This window comes from Tachypleus tridentatus, chromosome 4, assembly GCF_004210375.1.
Source record: "Tachypleus tridentatus isolate NWPU-2018 chromosome 4, ASM421037v1, whole genome shotgun sequence".
NCBI lineage: Eukaryota > Metazoa > Arthropoda > Merostomata > Xiphosura > Limulidae > Tachypleus > Tachypleus tridentatus.
In genome coordinates, this window is record NC_134828.1 from 98,988,616 (window position 1) to 99,004,623 (window position 16,008).

Genomic DNA, 16,008 nt, shown 5'->3' on the forward strand with positions numbered 1-16,008 from the left:
GAAGATTAACTACTCGTTTTAAAGAGTAACGGTTTTATATAGTTTAAACTCCAAAGTTAACTAGTCCATATTAAACATGTAATTAACTTATTAAAAATGATTACACAGACAATTATAAAATCTATCTACTTTCCTTCGTTATAACCACTTTGTTTCGATTGTGTGGGTGCTTGTGAGTTTGAATTAAGATTATTTTATTGTGTTTTGTATATTTGTGTCATTCCTTTATCTTCCTCAAACTCAGTGAAAGGGAGAAAACTCAGAACTTCTCCGTGTTTTATTTTGTGATTGAAGCGCACGTTTTTCTAAAGACCGATATAATCACTGTGAGAGGTTCCAAAACTGTGCTCCACGGCCCCCTAGAGGTCCTCGATAGTACTTAAGGGGTTCTACGGTAATACATCAAATTTCTGAAATTACCATGAATTGAAATAGTAGCGAATGAAACAAAGTCTTAAGACATTATAGAGCTAATATGAATAAATTCAAAAATAAAAATGTAATTAACATAAATTATATAAATTCGTTGTACACCTGGCGCCGTTGCCTGCTGATTGCAAAAAAAAATCAAGACAATTGAGTTCCAGTTGGATTGACTTAAAAACAGTTGAAAAATTGAAATATAGAAATAAAACACATGTGGATCCAAATATTAATTTGAAACTGTTAGGCACTGACCCATAGATGAGCAAGATTTTTTAGCAAAGCAATATTATCTTTCACATTAAAGTAAGTAGAAGGATTGTTTTTAATTTTCCATATTTAAATATATTTTCATCGTTCTTTTCTTAAAATTTGTTGGTAAAAGAGTAGCACAATAGTTGGTGGTGGGTGGTGATAACTAACTGCCTTCCCTCCAGTCTTACACTGCTAAATTAAGGAGGGCTAGCCCAGAAAACCCTTGAGTAGTTTTGCGCTAAATTCAAAACAAAACAAACAAAACGTTTCTTACAACTGGAGTGAAGCTGTAAAGATAGTAAAATACGCACATGATAGAGCAGCTACACTTACTAAAAACTATTTTTAAAGAAAAGTGGTTCGCCAATATAGTAAACACGTTGAATGGAGGATCCACCAGTTGGCCAAGTTTGAGAATCCCTGCTCTAGGGGAAATAAGTTTCGTTCGAAAATAGCACATAACGTACAACCTTTAAGTCTACTTCTAAAAGAACCAAACTATAAAATATATCTAGTCCTGTCAGAGCCATTCTGGTTCTCATTATACACATATATCTGTACGTAAATGTTCCATCGCCCTGTGAAAATTAGAGCTTCATCGAATAAGATTTATTGGCATAAAATGAACTTTTTACTTAACTTTAATCTATAAATAACACCTTACAAAGGCTTTCAGATGTTGGTCGAGTTTTCTCTGTAAAGTAACAAACATATCGATGCAGGGGAAATTTGTTTGTCACAAACAATGTGTGGTCTGAGTTGCGCAATATGGTGAATTCATAGAACAATCTGTAAACTAAGAAACGTTTGTTTCCTACCCTGTATTTTCTCATAAACTAAACCGGCTTCGATATTTATACTTTCAAAAACAAACATATATATTTTTAAAATCAAATATTGAATGTGTTGGTTATTCTTTCATCTATATATCTAAGTTTAATCCTGCACATACTTTGCTGCCCAAAGTCTGCAAGAGAAATGATGCTAAACTGCAAAATCAACGTTATTCTGATCATTAACACTGAATACAAAATTGTGTACAAGTCATCGTTTATATAACTAATTGTCGTGTGGTAAACTTCATTGCAAATGGCTATATATCACTACTTTCTTTATGATAAAGTATGACTTTTACAATTGTCTTAATGTAACTTCATCTGTGAATCTTGTAGCTAGATATGGAAATTCATAAAGGTAGTTCATGTTCTCATAATAAGGGTTAGCAACCTAACGTTTTAACGACATACAGGAACAAAAAACAACTAAGATATCCCGTTTCGTCATGATAAAACTTCTTAGGTCAACTGCTTTTCGACGAGCGAGTTCAAAGCTCTTTGTGAAATTCTTTCACGTTCAAATAAAGTATATTTTTTTATACTTGGCAATGTTAGTGAAGTTTTAATACATAAATCGACTAAAAAACTCAGTGTGCAAAAGTCTTGCAATGAACACGGACCTTGGAATATCACTAGATAAAAGTTATAAATTATACTTGATATCATCTTAATTTGTTTAAATTACGTTTCATATATATTTCTTAATTATATTCATATAACAGTTATTAGTTTGTGCTACAACCCATTATCTGGTAGCCATTGCCGTAATCAAATTTACTGCTTTGTTTTGTTTTAAAGTTAACCACAATGAGCTATTTGAGCTCTACCCTCCATGTTTAACAAAACACATCTGCCTTATTTTTCCTCAAATTTGTACTTATTGATTAATCAGAAATTAGAGCATATTACATAATGACCCATCTTATAATTTTTGCTCCGCTGTTGAATATTTCTATCGTGGCTGCGATAACTTTTCCATGAATTAATATTTCATTACATATATCTGTATATATATTTATGTTTGTTTATATATATATATATATGTTAAAATGCGTGTTTATAAAATAATGTTATTTTGGAATTGTTTTTCTAGCACTTTATCTTTGGGTATTATTTGATAAGTCAAGTGGATAACACGCTCGACTAGTATACTGATAATCGCGGGTTCAAATTCCAGTTACAAAAAATATGTTCGTTCTTTCAGCTATAGGAATATTATAATGTAACGAACAATCCCACTATTTGTTGATAAAAGAGTTAGCGGTGGGTGGTGATGACTAACTGCCTTGCCCCAAGTCTTACACTGCTAACTTAGGGATGGCTTGCGCAGAAAGCTCCCATGTGACTTTGCGCAACTTTCGAAAAACAAACAAATATTACTTAATAGTTCATATATAATTTCCTGATTATTGCGCAACTAATAAAATGTTTGTTTGTTTGTTTTGTTATTGTTTGTCTTCAGAACAATAATTTGTTTTTCTATAATCACTTGTAGTTACCATTTCTATGGAATTTTAATAACTCATTTTTGTAAAGTCTTCAGTGATGATGGAGTGGAAGTTTAATATGCCTACAGTTCAATAAAATCAACAACTTTTATTTAGCTAAAATCTACAATAATTTAAAACACGAACAAGCTAGAAATAACATTCAGCCAGTGTTCACCAAGCGTTTAGTATCAGATAGTTCCTGGTGTACATTCTTGTTTTAAAATCATTACTATTCTTTCGTGTCAGGATATTAGTTGTTTTTAGCCTTTTCCTAAAACATTACACAGTATTTTCCATCTTGTACCATATCGTACCAAATTACAGGTGAACATTGGCATAATATAGCTTTTAACATTATAAATGCTTAACTCATTCCATATTTTATACAAATAAAAGTTTTGTACTCAAAATACTGAAATGTTACCACAGTTACTACTATTATTAAAATATTCTAAGTTATTGGTTATGTAGTATTTCTTCAGATTATGCTTTCTGTCGTTGTATAATCAATAGATAAGTGTGTAATAACTTCCACCACAACACTATTAAGTGTTTTCTTTGCATCACGATAATAACCATTTATTCGTGGGCCAAATATGCTCTAAGCAGACTTCCAACGTATTATCTTGTGTTCAGATTGCATCTGTTTTAACCGGTTTTTCTACCATTCAGTAAACAGCGAAAGCACGTGACTAAAGGGGGCGTGAACAGTGCTTTAAAAGAGTGACGACTCAATTCTGAGTCTTAGCCCCAAATGACCATTAGGAAAACATTCCTGTGTAAAAAAGGTAAGCTTCTTCAAGTGTTAGTTTTCTATAAACTCAACATACAAGCGCATAACATATATGTAAAATAATTTACTGTCTTAACTCTGCGTTAAAACTTTTATTTGTATGGTTTCGGCTCTCTTACCACAGCCTTCAATTGTAGCCCAAAGAAAACTCCTGTAATGTATTACTAGTTAATGCGTTCGAATTTCCAAATAGGTCAGCTTTGAGTTTATGCATCACACTCCTTCGAGTATTTTCTATTAGAACTGTTTTTATCTTTTTCTATTTGAAGACTTTTTTAATTGTAAACAGGTAAAACAGCTAATTGTTTATTCTTAAAGTCAGTAAGCCGATATATTCCAAAATGCTTGTTACTGGTTTAATGTTTCTGTTACTACTATCGTTATCACGTTCCTCCATGACATGCATGTAATAAAGGGCTAATATCATTATCATGTTCCTCCATGACATGCGTGTAGTAAAGGACTGATATCATTATCATGTTCCTCCATGACACGCATGTAGTAAAGGACTGATATCGTTACCATGTTCCTACATGACACGCATGCAGTAAAGAACTGATATCACTATCATGTTCATCCATGACTTCGCATGTAGTAAAGGACTGATATCATTATGATGTTCCTCCATGACATGCGTGTAGTAAAGGACTGATATCATTACCATGTTCCTTCATGACACTCTTGTAGTAAAGGACTGATATCATTACCATGTTCCTTCATGACACGCATGTAGTAAAGGACTGATATCATTATCATATTCTTCCATGACATGCATGTAGTAAAGAACTGATATCATTATCATGTTCCTCCATGACATGCGTGTAGTAAAGACTAATATCATTATCATGTTCCTCCATGACGCATGTAGTAAAACATTGATTTCATTATCATATGTAAGCCAGACATAGTTTTGTGGATAGTATATCTCTGTTGTTGTGGTGCTTTATTTCTCTCTCTGTTATGTTAGGAGGGTAAACTTATAAATTTATCTAATTAAAAATAAAAGATATACACATATACACAGTTTTAGAATAATTGCAGATTTTCACAATTAGCCTTGTGCAGTGCAGACCTTATTTCATGCACTAGTAACACACGGTTAAGAGATGTTAACTTAGATAGTTTTTAACGTCTCTCATATACTGTGTTTGTGGAGATTTATTTTTGGATCTTTTAACCCCTTTCTCTAGAAAACTCTGGAAAAACCGCCGTGTCTAAGTTTAGAAATATCTCAAAAGAATAAAAAACCGCACAACGTTGGAAAATAAATCCAATAAAAGCAAATCATTGTAAAAAATATAACGTTAAAATTGAAACAATTTTATTTCATTTTTCAATGTTTTGAGCAATATCTCTTCATTAGGCTTAATAATATGGATAACTAAGGCATATTACAAAGGGGCACGCGAAAACATCAACAGTGACAGGGAGCTTTATTTTAAAAGATGATTGCCACTCACTTTCATTTGTTTCTTTACTCAACAAGCCGGCCAAGCATGGCCAGGTGGTTACGGAGCTCGATTCGTAATCTGAGAGTCGTGGGTTCGAATCCCCGTCACACCAAACATGCTCGCCCTTTAAACCGTAAGGGCGTTCTAATGTTACGGTGAATCCCACTATTCGTTAGTTAAAAGAGTAGCCAAGAGTTAGCGGTGTGTGTTGATGACTAGCTGCCTTCCATCTAGTCTTACACTGTTAAATTAGGGACGACTAGCGCAGATAGTCCTCGAGTAGCTTTGCGAGAAATTCAAAACAAACCAAACCTAACAAGCTCCAGAATAAGTCAAGGAACCGTCGCAACGATATCAAACGGGATAGTGACCAACCCACCAAACTGTTAATCTTTTCTTTCTTGTAGTTTCAGTTGAGATATATCTACAACTACTTTGACACTAACATCAGTTTAAACAATTATCCACTATGTTTCTGGACAGTACACGATGTCATCGCTTATTAGTAATAACTAGTGGTAATAAGAAAATAACAGTTCTACTGTGAACAATATTATCATTACTTCATGAAGTTAGTTTTTTTTATATAAATCTGGTGATCCTTTGAGAAACGCAAATATGGGTTTCCAATAACATGCAAATAGGAATATAGGGATGAACCAGCTGCACATAGATTATTCATACATGATTTTCAAATTAAAATTTTTAATGTTACAATAGAAAGATGTATACTTCACTTTAATATTATTGTAGGTGGAAATTATATATTCTTGACTGTTGGTGGCAGTTTGTTTATCTTAATATCATGGTCAGGTCTAGGTTGGCATCAATGTAGTGTAACTAAAAGCCTAGGACTAAGATACAAGGAAAACCAAGTTGAGTTAAAACATGCCTTGATTATTACAGACTCTTTCTACAAGTACATTTTACAATGTAACATTAAATTTTAGTCCTAAAAGTCATGACCTATATTTATAGCTATATCAACCCCATATATTTCTTTCAATTATTTTAGGTATTGCCGTCCCTAAATCACTCGATATTTACGAAATGTGTTTTATTAGTTTAAGTTTTCAAATGCCTTGATATTAAACTCTCTGTACTTTCACTTCACTCAAACTGACGTAAGTATTGTCTGAATTCTCTCTGTGATCAGTTACATTGTTTTTTATCAACACAGTGTTATACTTGCTCTTATCAGAAGAAAATTCAAACCTCTTTAAACTGGAACGTAGTCCAATGATTTGTCCACTCTTCTTTTAACTCGTCTGTATCGAATAAAGGTTTACTTTGTTTAACATTAAACGTAGTATCTTCTTCAACTTAGTTAAAATCAGTTTTCAGTTTTAACTCTGTGTAATACACCCCAGTCATTTCTTCTGTTATTTGAGATTAATAACTAACAATAAAAATCCGGGAACTTGAAAATAACACGATAAAATCTTGTAACCCAAGCGCGTTTGTCGTTTTATTCTATAAGATTTCTTAAACTTATGTGTTTTTTCTAAGATCTTTAAAATAACCCACGAAGAATCCGAGAATTCATGGTTTCGTATTATGTTTTCGTAAAAATGCACCCCGCACACTTTGAGGTCATTAATACACTACAAGATGACGGTCAAACACTACTTACGGCGGAAGTTGTCACAAGCTGCCTTCTTTTTAATCTATCAGTTTAAAATAAGAGACAGGTTTAAGCAGAGATTCTGGATTAACAAAAAAGCTATCGTTAAAATTCTATAAAATCTTTGAATATTCATGCTCTTATTTCCATTTCAGCGTAAAATTCACTTTCAAACTTAAAGCTATCATCATCAGGATGTTGAGAAATAGTTATCGAAATCAGTAGGCTTAAAACATGAACGTATAAATATGTATAATGCTTACAAAAATGATTCTTGTTATTTATCTATATCTAATCACTTTTTGTCCTTGATACATCATTCTAAGAGAACACGAAATATTAGGTTGTCCAAAAATAAATGTCGGAATTCTCACGATGACATTTAGAAGCTGAGTATTTGGTAACGTATCGTTGGTTTCTTTAATCCAACGTTTGTCGCTTTCAAAGTCTCTTAATTATCTGCTGTTTCAATTCTACTTAGAGTAAGTTTCGTAACCCCTAAGATAGAATGGACAAGAATTACTTTCGTCTGATTTTCCTCTACGACTTCAAACATGGACGAAGAGGTACGAAACTACACGGAATATCAACCAGACATTCGGCCACGGATCTATGTGTTACTGAAAGTACAGTTAAGTATTGTATCCAAGGTTTCAACATGGAGATGAAAGTCTTGAAGACCACGAAGGTCATGGAAGGAAGCCATCCTTAAATGAAAACACACTAAGGGAAGAAGTTGAGACAGAACCTCGCACAACAGTACGTGAGCTTGAAGAAAAGCTAGGCACAAGCATTTCCAACCATCTGAGTGCAATTTAAAAGACAAAAAAATTGGATAAATAGGTTTCGCATGAGCTGACTGAAGATCAACAAAATCGGCGTCATGAGACCTGTCAAGGATGGCGCTCCAAAAAGTGAATGAATTGGAAATCGAGGTTCTGCCTCATCCACCTTATTCCCCAGACCTTTCCCCTTTCGTCTTTCATTTTTTTCAAGCATTTTGACAACTTTTTGAACAATAAATGCTTTCAAAACCAAGTAGCTGCAGAAGCAGCTTTCAGGAAGCTTATTAGCCAAAGAAACTCTAATTTCTACAGCAGGGATATAAACAGCATCGTTACATGTTGGCAAAAGTGTTATGAAGCAAATGGTGCTTACGTTAATTACAGCATGTTTTACAACACCGGTTTATACTTTCACAAACTTTGCAATTCAAAACGGCATTTATTTCTGGACAACTTAATATTATGTAAAACATAGATTCTCCTGCTAGTCAGCAGTAAATTGTAACTCTAAAATCAAAGGTTCATTTTTTCGCAGTGGACAAATCATAAATAGCCCATCGTGTAGCTTTGCACTCAGACAAATAAAACATAACATAATGTACTTCCTCCCATCCAGTTTTGGCTCAACATTCTGTAATTTACATGATCTAAATACTCAGAAAAGTTATGAGTTTGCTTCTGGCACTCTTGGGCTACTCTTTTACCAACGAATAGTGGGATTGACCGTCACATTATAACGCCCCCACGGCTGGGAGGGCGAGTATGTTTTGGCGCGACTCGGGCGCGAACCCGCGACCCTAAGATTACGAAGCGCACGCCTTAACGCGCTAGGCCATGCCAGGCCATTTTCATAGGAAGATACGCTAAGAAATTTTGATCGATGAACACCTGGCCTACTTAGAGAAATAGTCTTGCCAACAAATAACTCGTCATCATTTGTTAATCAGATTTCTTTCCATGCATCATTACTGTTTGCACTTTTTGGTTTTGTTTTCCTCATCAGCTGAATATACGAATTTATTTACGCAAGTGCTAACTTCAGCGTTTGTTTACAATAATGTATCAATGACTAAAAAAAGGTAATACTATTACAGTATTGTTGACTCTTTATCCTGAGGTATCACATTTACATGGTGGTTAGCAGTCGGTAACTGCCTGATGTAGGCCTATAATCGAAAACTTTATCTTAAATGCAATTTTTTTGTTTGATAGATGAAGGTAATGTAATTTTATTTTACCAAATGTAGTTCCTTGCCGCCATAGTCATACAAATTAATAATATAATTTTCCTGTGGACTTCAAGTTAGGTATATAATTATTACCGTCAACAGAGTTCTGACAGCAATATTAAACCTTTGCATACGGAATTATTATCACGTATTTCAAACTAGAAACTGCTGAAATACCCGATCATGAATTTGCTTAAGATTAATGAAAAGTTATCTCAACACATTAAAAGCTGCATCCCTAATAAGGGGTCTCGGCATGGCGAAGTGATTAGTGTTGACTCGCAGTCTGAGGGTCCTGGGTTCGAATCATTTATCATGATCGTCCTTTAAGCAATAGAGGTGTTAAAATGAGACAGTTTGTTTGTTTTGAAATTCGCGCAAAGCTACTCAAGGGCTATCTGTGCTAGCCGTCCCTAATTTAGCAGTGTAAGACTAGAGGGAAGTCAGCTAGTCATCACCACCCACCGCCAACTCTTGGGCTACTCTTTTACCAATGAATAGTGGGATTCACCGTCACATTATAACGCCCCTACGGCTGAAAGGGCGAGCATGTTTGGTGTGACCGGGATTCGAACCCGCGTTCCTCAGATTACGAGTCGAACGCCTTAACCCACCTGGTCATGCCGGGCAAAATGTGGCAATCAATCCTGTATTTGCTGGTAAAAGAGTAACTCAAAAATAAGCGGTGGGCGATGATGACTAACTGCCTTCCCTGTAGCCTTACACTGTCAAACTAGTGACGGACAGCGCAGATAGCCATGTATAGCTTTGCGCGAAATTTAAAAGCAGCCAACCAAACCTTAAATGTAATTGTAAAAAAGCGCGAAAAGGGAAACGAGAAACCGCAAATTTACACGTATTTCCTCATGGACCCAACAAACTTTTTTGGCAAATTTGGTGAATATTCATGAAAAGAGGATGATGTTGTTGTTTTGAAGCAAGCACAAAGCTACACAATGGGCTATCTGTGCTCTGCCCACCACGGGTATCGAAACTGGGTTTTTAGCTTTGTAAGTCCACAGACATACCGCTGAGCCACTGATGGGGGGGGGGCGAAAAGAGGATGAAGTAGTGGTAAAAAACGAAAAACCCGCATAAAACTACAAAACGCAAAATCAAAAACAGAACCTAACAAAACCCTACTAAATTTAGAGAAGGCCCATTTACACCCAGAAAAGAAATTACATGGACATATAACGGACAATACTATTAAATTTATATATATAAGTAGTTACATAGACGTACATTTATTGTCATACATTTGGCTACTCCATCTATAATATCTTTAAAATTCGGAATCACACAGTGTTGACTATAATTCGACACTTATCACCACCTATTACCGTGATTGCTAATCTGCTGCTTGAAACTGAGTTTGGCGCTATCTTTTAAACTATCGCTTAAAATATTCTGTTGTGGTGAACAACCTACACATTTTTATAACGTTTTAGACGTTGTGTAATATTGTCGAAATCGACCATGCAGTGATAAAAATACAGTGATTCTGTAAGCAACCTCGTGTCTGGGAAAGCAGGAACCCTGTTTATAAACAAATGAAACGTGACATCAATACAGTTGCAAATATAAATAAATACTCAAGATGGTATATGTATCATGCATGCCATATTAGCATGAAATTACACCCAAGACCTGTACACATCTATATACGTAAGAGATTATGATGATCCATATAAACAATAGACCGCATTAAAACAATTGCGTGAAAACGGTTATACAGTCGATGTTATTTGCTAGGTTGTTCAAATAAACTTAAAAACTAACCTAAACAGTGCACCATGATGTATTTAGTAATACTGCCTCTGGTTTTACAACTCGTAGCCATTTCTTTATGTAGGCTGGCGGAATAATATTAAAGAAGAAATGGACGATCCCTGTACTAAAACTGGAAGGAAGTATAGAACCCCTAAAAGGCCAAATACATACTATGCTTAAGTAATTATTTCAGTGGAAGTTTCTTTTAATTATCGGGTATAAAATTATTCTTTGTTCAGCCCACTTAAAGTGGTCAACAAGTTTATTTCATTCTCTAATATTTCTATAATAAAAGATTTTATGTTGCCGTAAATTTGTTGCAGGCCTGTGCTACAAAATGGCGTTTACTAATATAAAAAAGAATAAACCTACTTGTTTAAAATGATCGCAATAGATAATATACTGGATGATTTACACTCTAATTTGAAAGTCATAAACGCTCTCTTGACTATCTCGTACAGTTTACTTTCGAATATGTTAAAAACACTTTGCGTCACATTTTTAGCGTTTTATAAACGTTGTAGGCCTAGTTTAATTTTCAAACAACGTTATCATTAAAGATACGCAGCTTCCTGTACCTAACAAAAAATTAGAACGTTAAATGTATTTTTTGTACACTAATATTGATATCTTATAAACAGGCATTTTGTTTTCATATTGTTGTGATGAGAAGAGTAAATCCATTATATATTTTAAACTAGATCCACAGGGTCTTCGAAAGTGTTCTGTTTCAAGAGTAATAAAAACAAAATTAAAAGTAACAAATATTTTTATTTCACGCTTTAGAAGTTCATATCTCATGCTGTGTTGTAGCCCACAGGACGTTTATTTCTTCTCGTGTTTCATAGGATGCTCACGTTTCTCTGATGTTATGACAGTAAAAAATCCTATTGTTAAACGTCCCGTATTTAACTTCAGTTTAGGGTCTAGTTACTGACTAACCGACAACACACTACAGTATAGTAAGTAGTAGAACGAGTTTTTAAAACGGGTGACCCGCAGGCAGTCGTGGGGCCTCTTTCAGGGAAACTAAAAGTCTGGAGTTACAGCTTTTCAATCAATTGTTTATTTTTATTTTGTGTTTAATTTGTTAAACGACAATTACCCGATGATAGCCACGCGACTGGTCGGAAAGTTTTAATAAAGTTAAACAAAAGTAAAAGCCCACTCAAAAGCTGTATCTCTGGACTTTATTTGTCCATTTTTTTTATAGTAGCTCAGATCCTTTATGAGCTTTTTTACAGTTTTGTAGGCTATGTATCAAAACATTTATTACAGTGTATAATTGTACCTTTGGTTTATTATTCAAGAGTTAAGTTGTATAGAATACCATTCGAGGTGTGCGCCACAATTAAATATTTCTACCCAAGAAGTGAAATCAGTGACGGGTATATTAATCTTTCCAACCTCAGTTGTATTCATGAGCGTGTTTCGTAATGAACTCATCCAAGCACAGCGAGCGTTCGTTTTGTGTATGTATTTCAAAACAGCAGCTGTTTATCTTTCCAGGTGGCTAAAGGTAGTTACAAACTCACTATTTATACATTTGGCTGTAATACGTTTTTCAAGACCTTATATTTTAACGAAATAGGAAAAGCGTTGTTTAAAAAATCGGAAAGTTAAAAAATTAATTTGGATATATACCTGAATATCAGTCCTAAGGAACAAGTAAAAGGTGAACCAAAGCGTTATTTGATGCTGCTATTTATCTATTCAACTTTAAATTTTAAATATTTGTATTATTTTTGTTTTTCTACAGCCCTTAATCATGGGGACAACTCGATTTTGGACAGTTTTGTTATGCATATTTATCATAATTTCAACAAGTCTGGGCACTGCTTCAAATTATCAAGATATTGCGGTTAAATACGTTAGTGGTGATAACATTGATGAGGTCCAAGGATACGAATTTTTACAAACGTATGACAAGCAGGCTTCGGATGAGTGTTATTTGAGTGTTTCAGCGAACTGGGCATACGCCTCTAATCTCACTGAAGAAAACAAACAGAAGTTGGTAAGTACATCAAGAACAAAAGTATGAAAATATTTTATTAAATTGAAACATTTCATTTCAATATGATTTTTCTTCACTTTGAATTATAGCTGTTATTTGAATATAAATTATCGAATAACCATGTTATTCAATAAATATTCATGAAAAGTATATTGTAATGTAGATAAGAGATAATATAACCATTTTTATATTTCACAATATAGATTCAAGAAATTAAAATAATTATTCGGTAGGGGGTGTTAGTTTATTTTTGTATCAGTTATTAACATGGTAAATATAATATTTCGTTTTTAAGATTATTTTTATTTCAGTTGATCGTTGTAACTACTGCTATTCTCGATATGGATTTGTGATGAACTTGTACATTTTTTAAGGAGAAAAAAGAAGTGCCTGATCCATGTAGATTCATTTTTGATCTCTGGATTCGGGCATACCAGGTAGAAATTAGACTGCATGTGATATTCATTTCATCCTAGCACCAAAATAAATTTTCATTGTCAGTGACATTCATTTTTTGCCTTTAGCATTAGAAAAGTTTTATCTGTTTAGAGTTAATCACTTTTCACCTTTAGCATCAGAAACATTTCCTTTGGTTAGGGTTAATATTCTTTCAACTATTATTTTAAAACAAGTCCAATTACTTTAGGCAAGTGTAACCGTCTCTCAATCTAGATCATGTTTATTAACTGTAATTCACCTGGCTATTACTATCAGGAAATGTTTTGCAAAATTATTTTTCGATATATTACGCAGTGAGTGATTACATGTAAACATACACGCATTGTCTTTTCACAGATGCTGGCTTTATCTAACGTACTGCAGTAGCTGCTGACGTGTAACTTTCATACTGAAATATCATCGCAAAAAAAAAAACTCTCTGATAAAGAAAAAAACAAATACAGAATACTAAATGAGTTTAAACTAAAGGCATTTCAGAATGGTACTTGTATTTCATAATGCGACGTTAAGTCGAACAAGGAAGTGATAAAAGTAGGTTATCCTAGCTTTAACAGCTAAAAAGAAAATGTATGACTGAGCAAGACCTCTTATTTAGAGCATGAAAACTAAATCTTTTGTTAAGTACTGGAATTCATTTGCTGCATCAAACACAAGCACCGTTTGATGCTCTAATTTCGTCTTGTATACAACCTAGCTCGATTTTATTAGTTGTTTTATATAATGTGCATGTTTTTTGACTAGGACATTTTCACATTAGAATTAGTTAAGTCAGGTAAGAGTCATTACCTTCTATTGGGTTAAAGTAATGAACAATCTTGCATTTTCTTTAAGCTATACAACAGCCTAAGAAACAGTGCACTTGTATAATAACAGGTTACTCAGAATTTATTTTCACGTAGAACAATGTACAAAACCGTTGCACCCACACACACACAAACGTCCCTAATTTGGTAGTTAAATTTATCATTCATGATTAAACTTTTAACATTCAAACCGATCCAAATGAAGTTAAAAAATTTTAAGTTGAATTTGTATAGTAACTTTTCTTAGTTTAATTAATGTATATTAAGTCATGCTTTTATTCTTTTGTGGATATGATTAAAGAAGCTTGAATTTGCTTATATGGACAAGCTGCCATCTCATGGACTTCTTAACATATATTATACTGTCAGCTTATGAAACAGTTTTTGGTGACGGCATAATAGCGACACAAAGTACTTTTCAGATTTTATTCTAAAATCTTTGTTTGTTCATGTTGTTTTACTGAAAAAAAAGTCATAACTCTTGTTTCCTACATAATAATGACTAATACATAGGTTTTGGAAATTGGTGTGGTGTTTGTGAAGCCATATCAGAAATATTTGATTAAACTACTTAAAACATTTCGAAATACGTGAAACCCTACAACTCATCAGAGTTGACACAAGCTGTTTCCTTGGCATACTATTCACATGATTTTTCTATTCACAAAAGCAGATGTTTTAGTTCACGTGGCTTGTTTTTTTTTTTTTTAATGGACGTAAACCAATTCTTCTAAAGTTTCATCTGGGTCAATCTGAACAGGTACGAAAAGCTCTTAGCCTCTTATACTGGCTATGCCGTAAATATGCGTTTGTGTATTTATATATTTTTCCCCAAATTCATGTTATTAACAAGTATTCAGTATTTCTTCAAAAAGAATACCTAAAATAAGTTGTACCTGTAATACAGAAAAGGAAGTATGAAACAGCTGATTCGTAATCAGAAACATGATACTGTATTACGTCACCGACCTTTAAATTATTACAAAATAACTACACATGATGAAAGAGAGATGTGGGGACACTGACAGTTTGCGAACTTGGAAAGACAAAAGAAAACTTCAACAGTTTTTATTACAACAATTGTATGAAGTGTTTGTAAATACACTAGACAATTGTGTCAACAAAACAGATGAAATACCAGATGCACTTCCTCAGGGTCTCAGAAAGTGTTTTGTTTTAAGAGTATATAAAATCAAAATTCAAAGTAACATATTTCTGTTTTTTGCTTTCGAATTTCATGCCATGCTGGTTTGTAGCCTATGGAGTGCATTATTCTTCTCTTGAGTCATGGTATGCGCACGTTTCACTGACATCACGAAAGTACGAATTGCAACGTTAGGCGTCTCTTGTGTAACGTCAATTTATTGTCGACTGACTGATTGACAGACAACACACTACTGTAAAGCTGTGCAAGTGGTTAAAACAAATGACCCCTCTAGGCGGCTTTGGGCTCCCTTTCAGATAAATCAGTGTCGATATGATATTACACTGGGTACAACTGGAGCTTAACAAAAGAGTAAAACTTCTTGGTCCACGAATAGGAACAGGATTCGTTAACTTTAAAACATTCTTCAATAGTTCCAACTAACTGACTCAAGCGGTTTAAAACAGATAATAATACAAGAGTTACTTCCACAAACGATCCATGCTATCACTTTTAGCAGCATGGATAAAATACCAATCGCGCTAACCTTCTAATCTCATTCAAAGAATGGGTGTAACCGAAGTGTGCCCTTTCTCCTTGCTTCTACGCCTGGCAACAGATAGAAGTATGGGCAATGTAGATCACCCATGATATATTGAAATGGAACACAGTTTAACAATCTACAGTAAAGCTATGGCACAATGTAAACTCTCGCAAATCTGCCACATGTCTACTGGTTCCAATAGCTAAACCGGAAATCATATATATATATGTAGATATATACGAATTCGCACGCTCTTCCAGTAATACAAAGCTGCCAATTAAGGTTAGAATAATATATTCACTTTATAATAAGTACGGTTAATTACATAGTGAACTTTTTTTTTTTCCTCCCATTCTGGTTTGGCTCTTGTTCTAAATGCCTTATT

At 33.9% G+C, this 16,008-nt stretch overlaps 1 protein-coding gene across 3 annotated transcripts in view; it reads left to right on the forward strand.

The window, feature by feature from the left end:
- Window positions 1–3,672: 3,672 nt before the first annotated feature.
- The window catches only part of LOC143249749 (angiotensin-converting enzyme-like), a 41,460-nt gene continuing 29,124 nt past the window's right edge, over window positions 3,673–16,008 (forward strand). The window contains exons 1-2 of one of the 3 annotated variants that reach the window (XM_076500096.1): window positions 3,673–3,792; window positions 12,419–12,673. In XM_076500096.1, coding sequence (XP_076356211.1) covers window positions 12,428–12,673 — 246 coding nt within the window. In that variant the 5' untranslated portion in view covers window positions 3,673–3,792; window positions 12,419–12,427. Of the gene's footprint in view, window positions 3,793–12,043; window positions 12,179–12,310; window positions 12,335–12,418; window positions 12,674–16,008 lie in introns of those variants that run through there. The other 2 variants (XM_076500095.1, XM_076500097.1) reach the window with 2 other exon arrangements.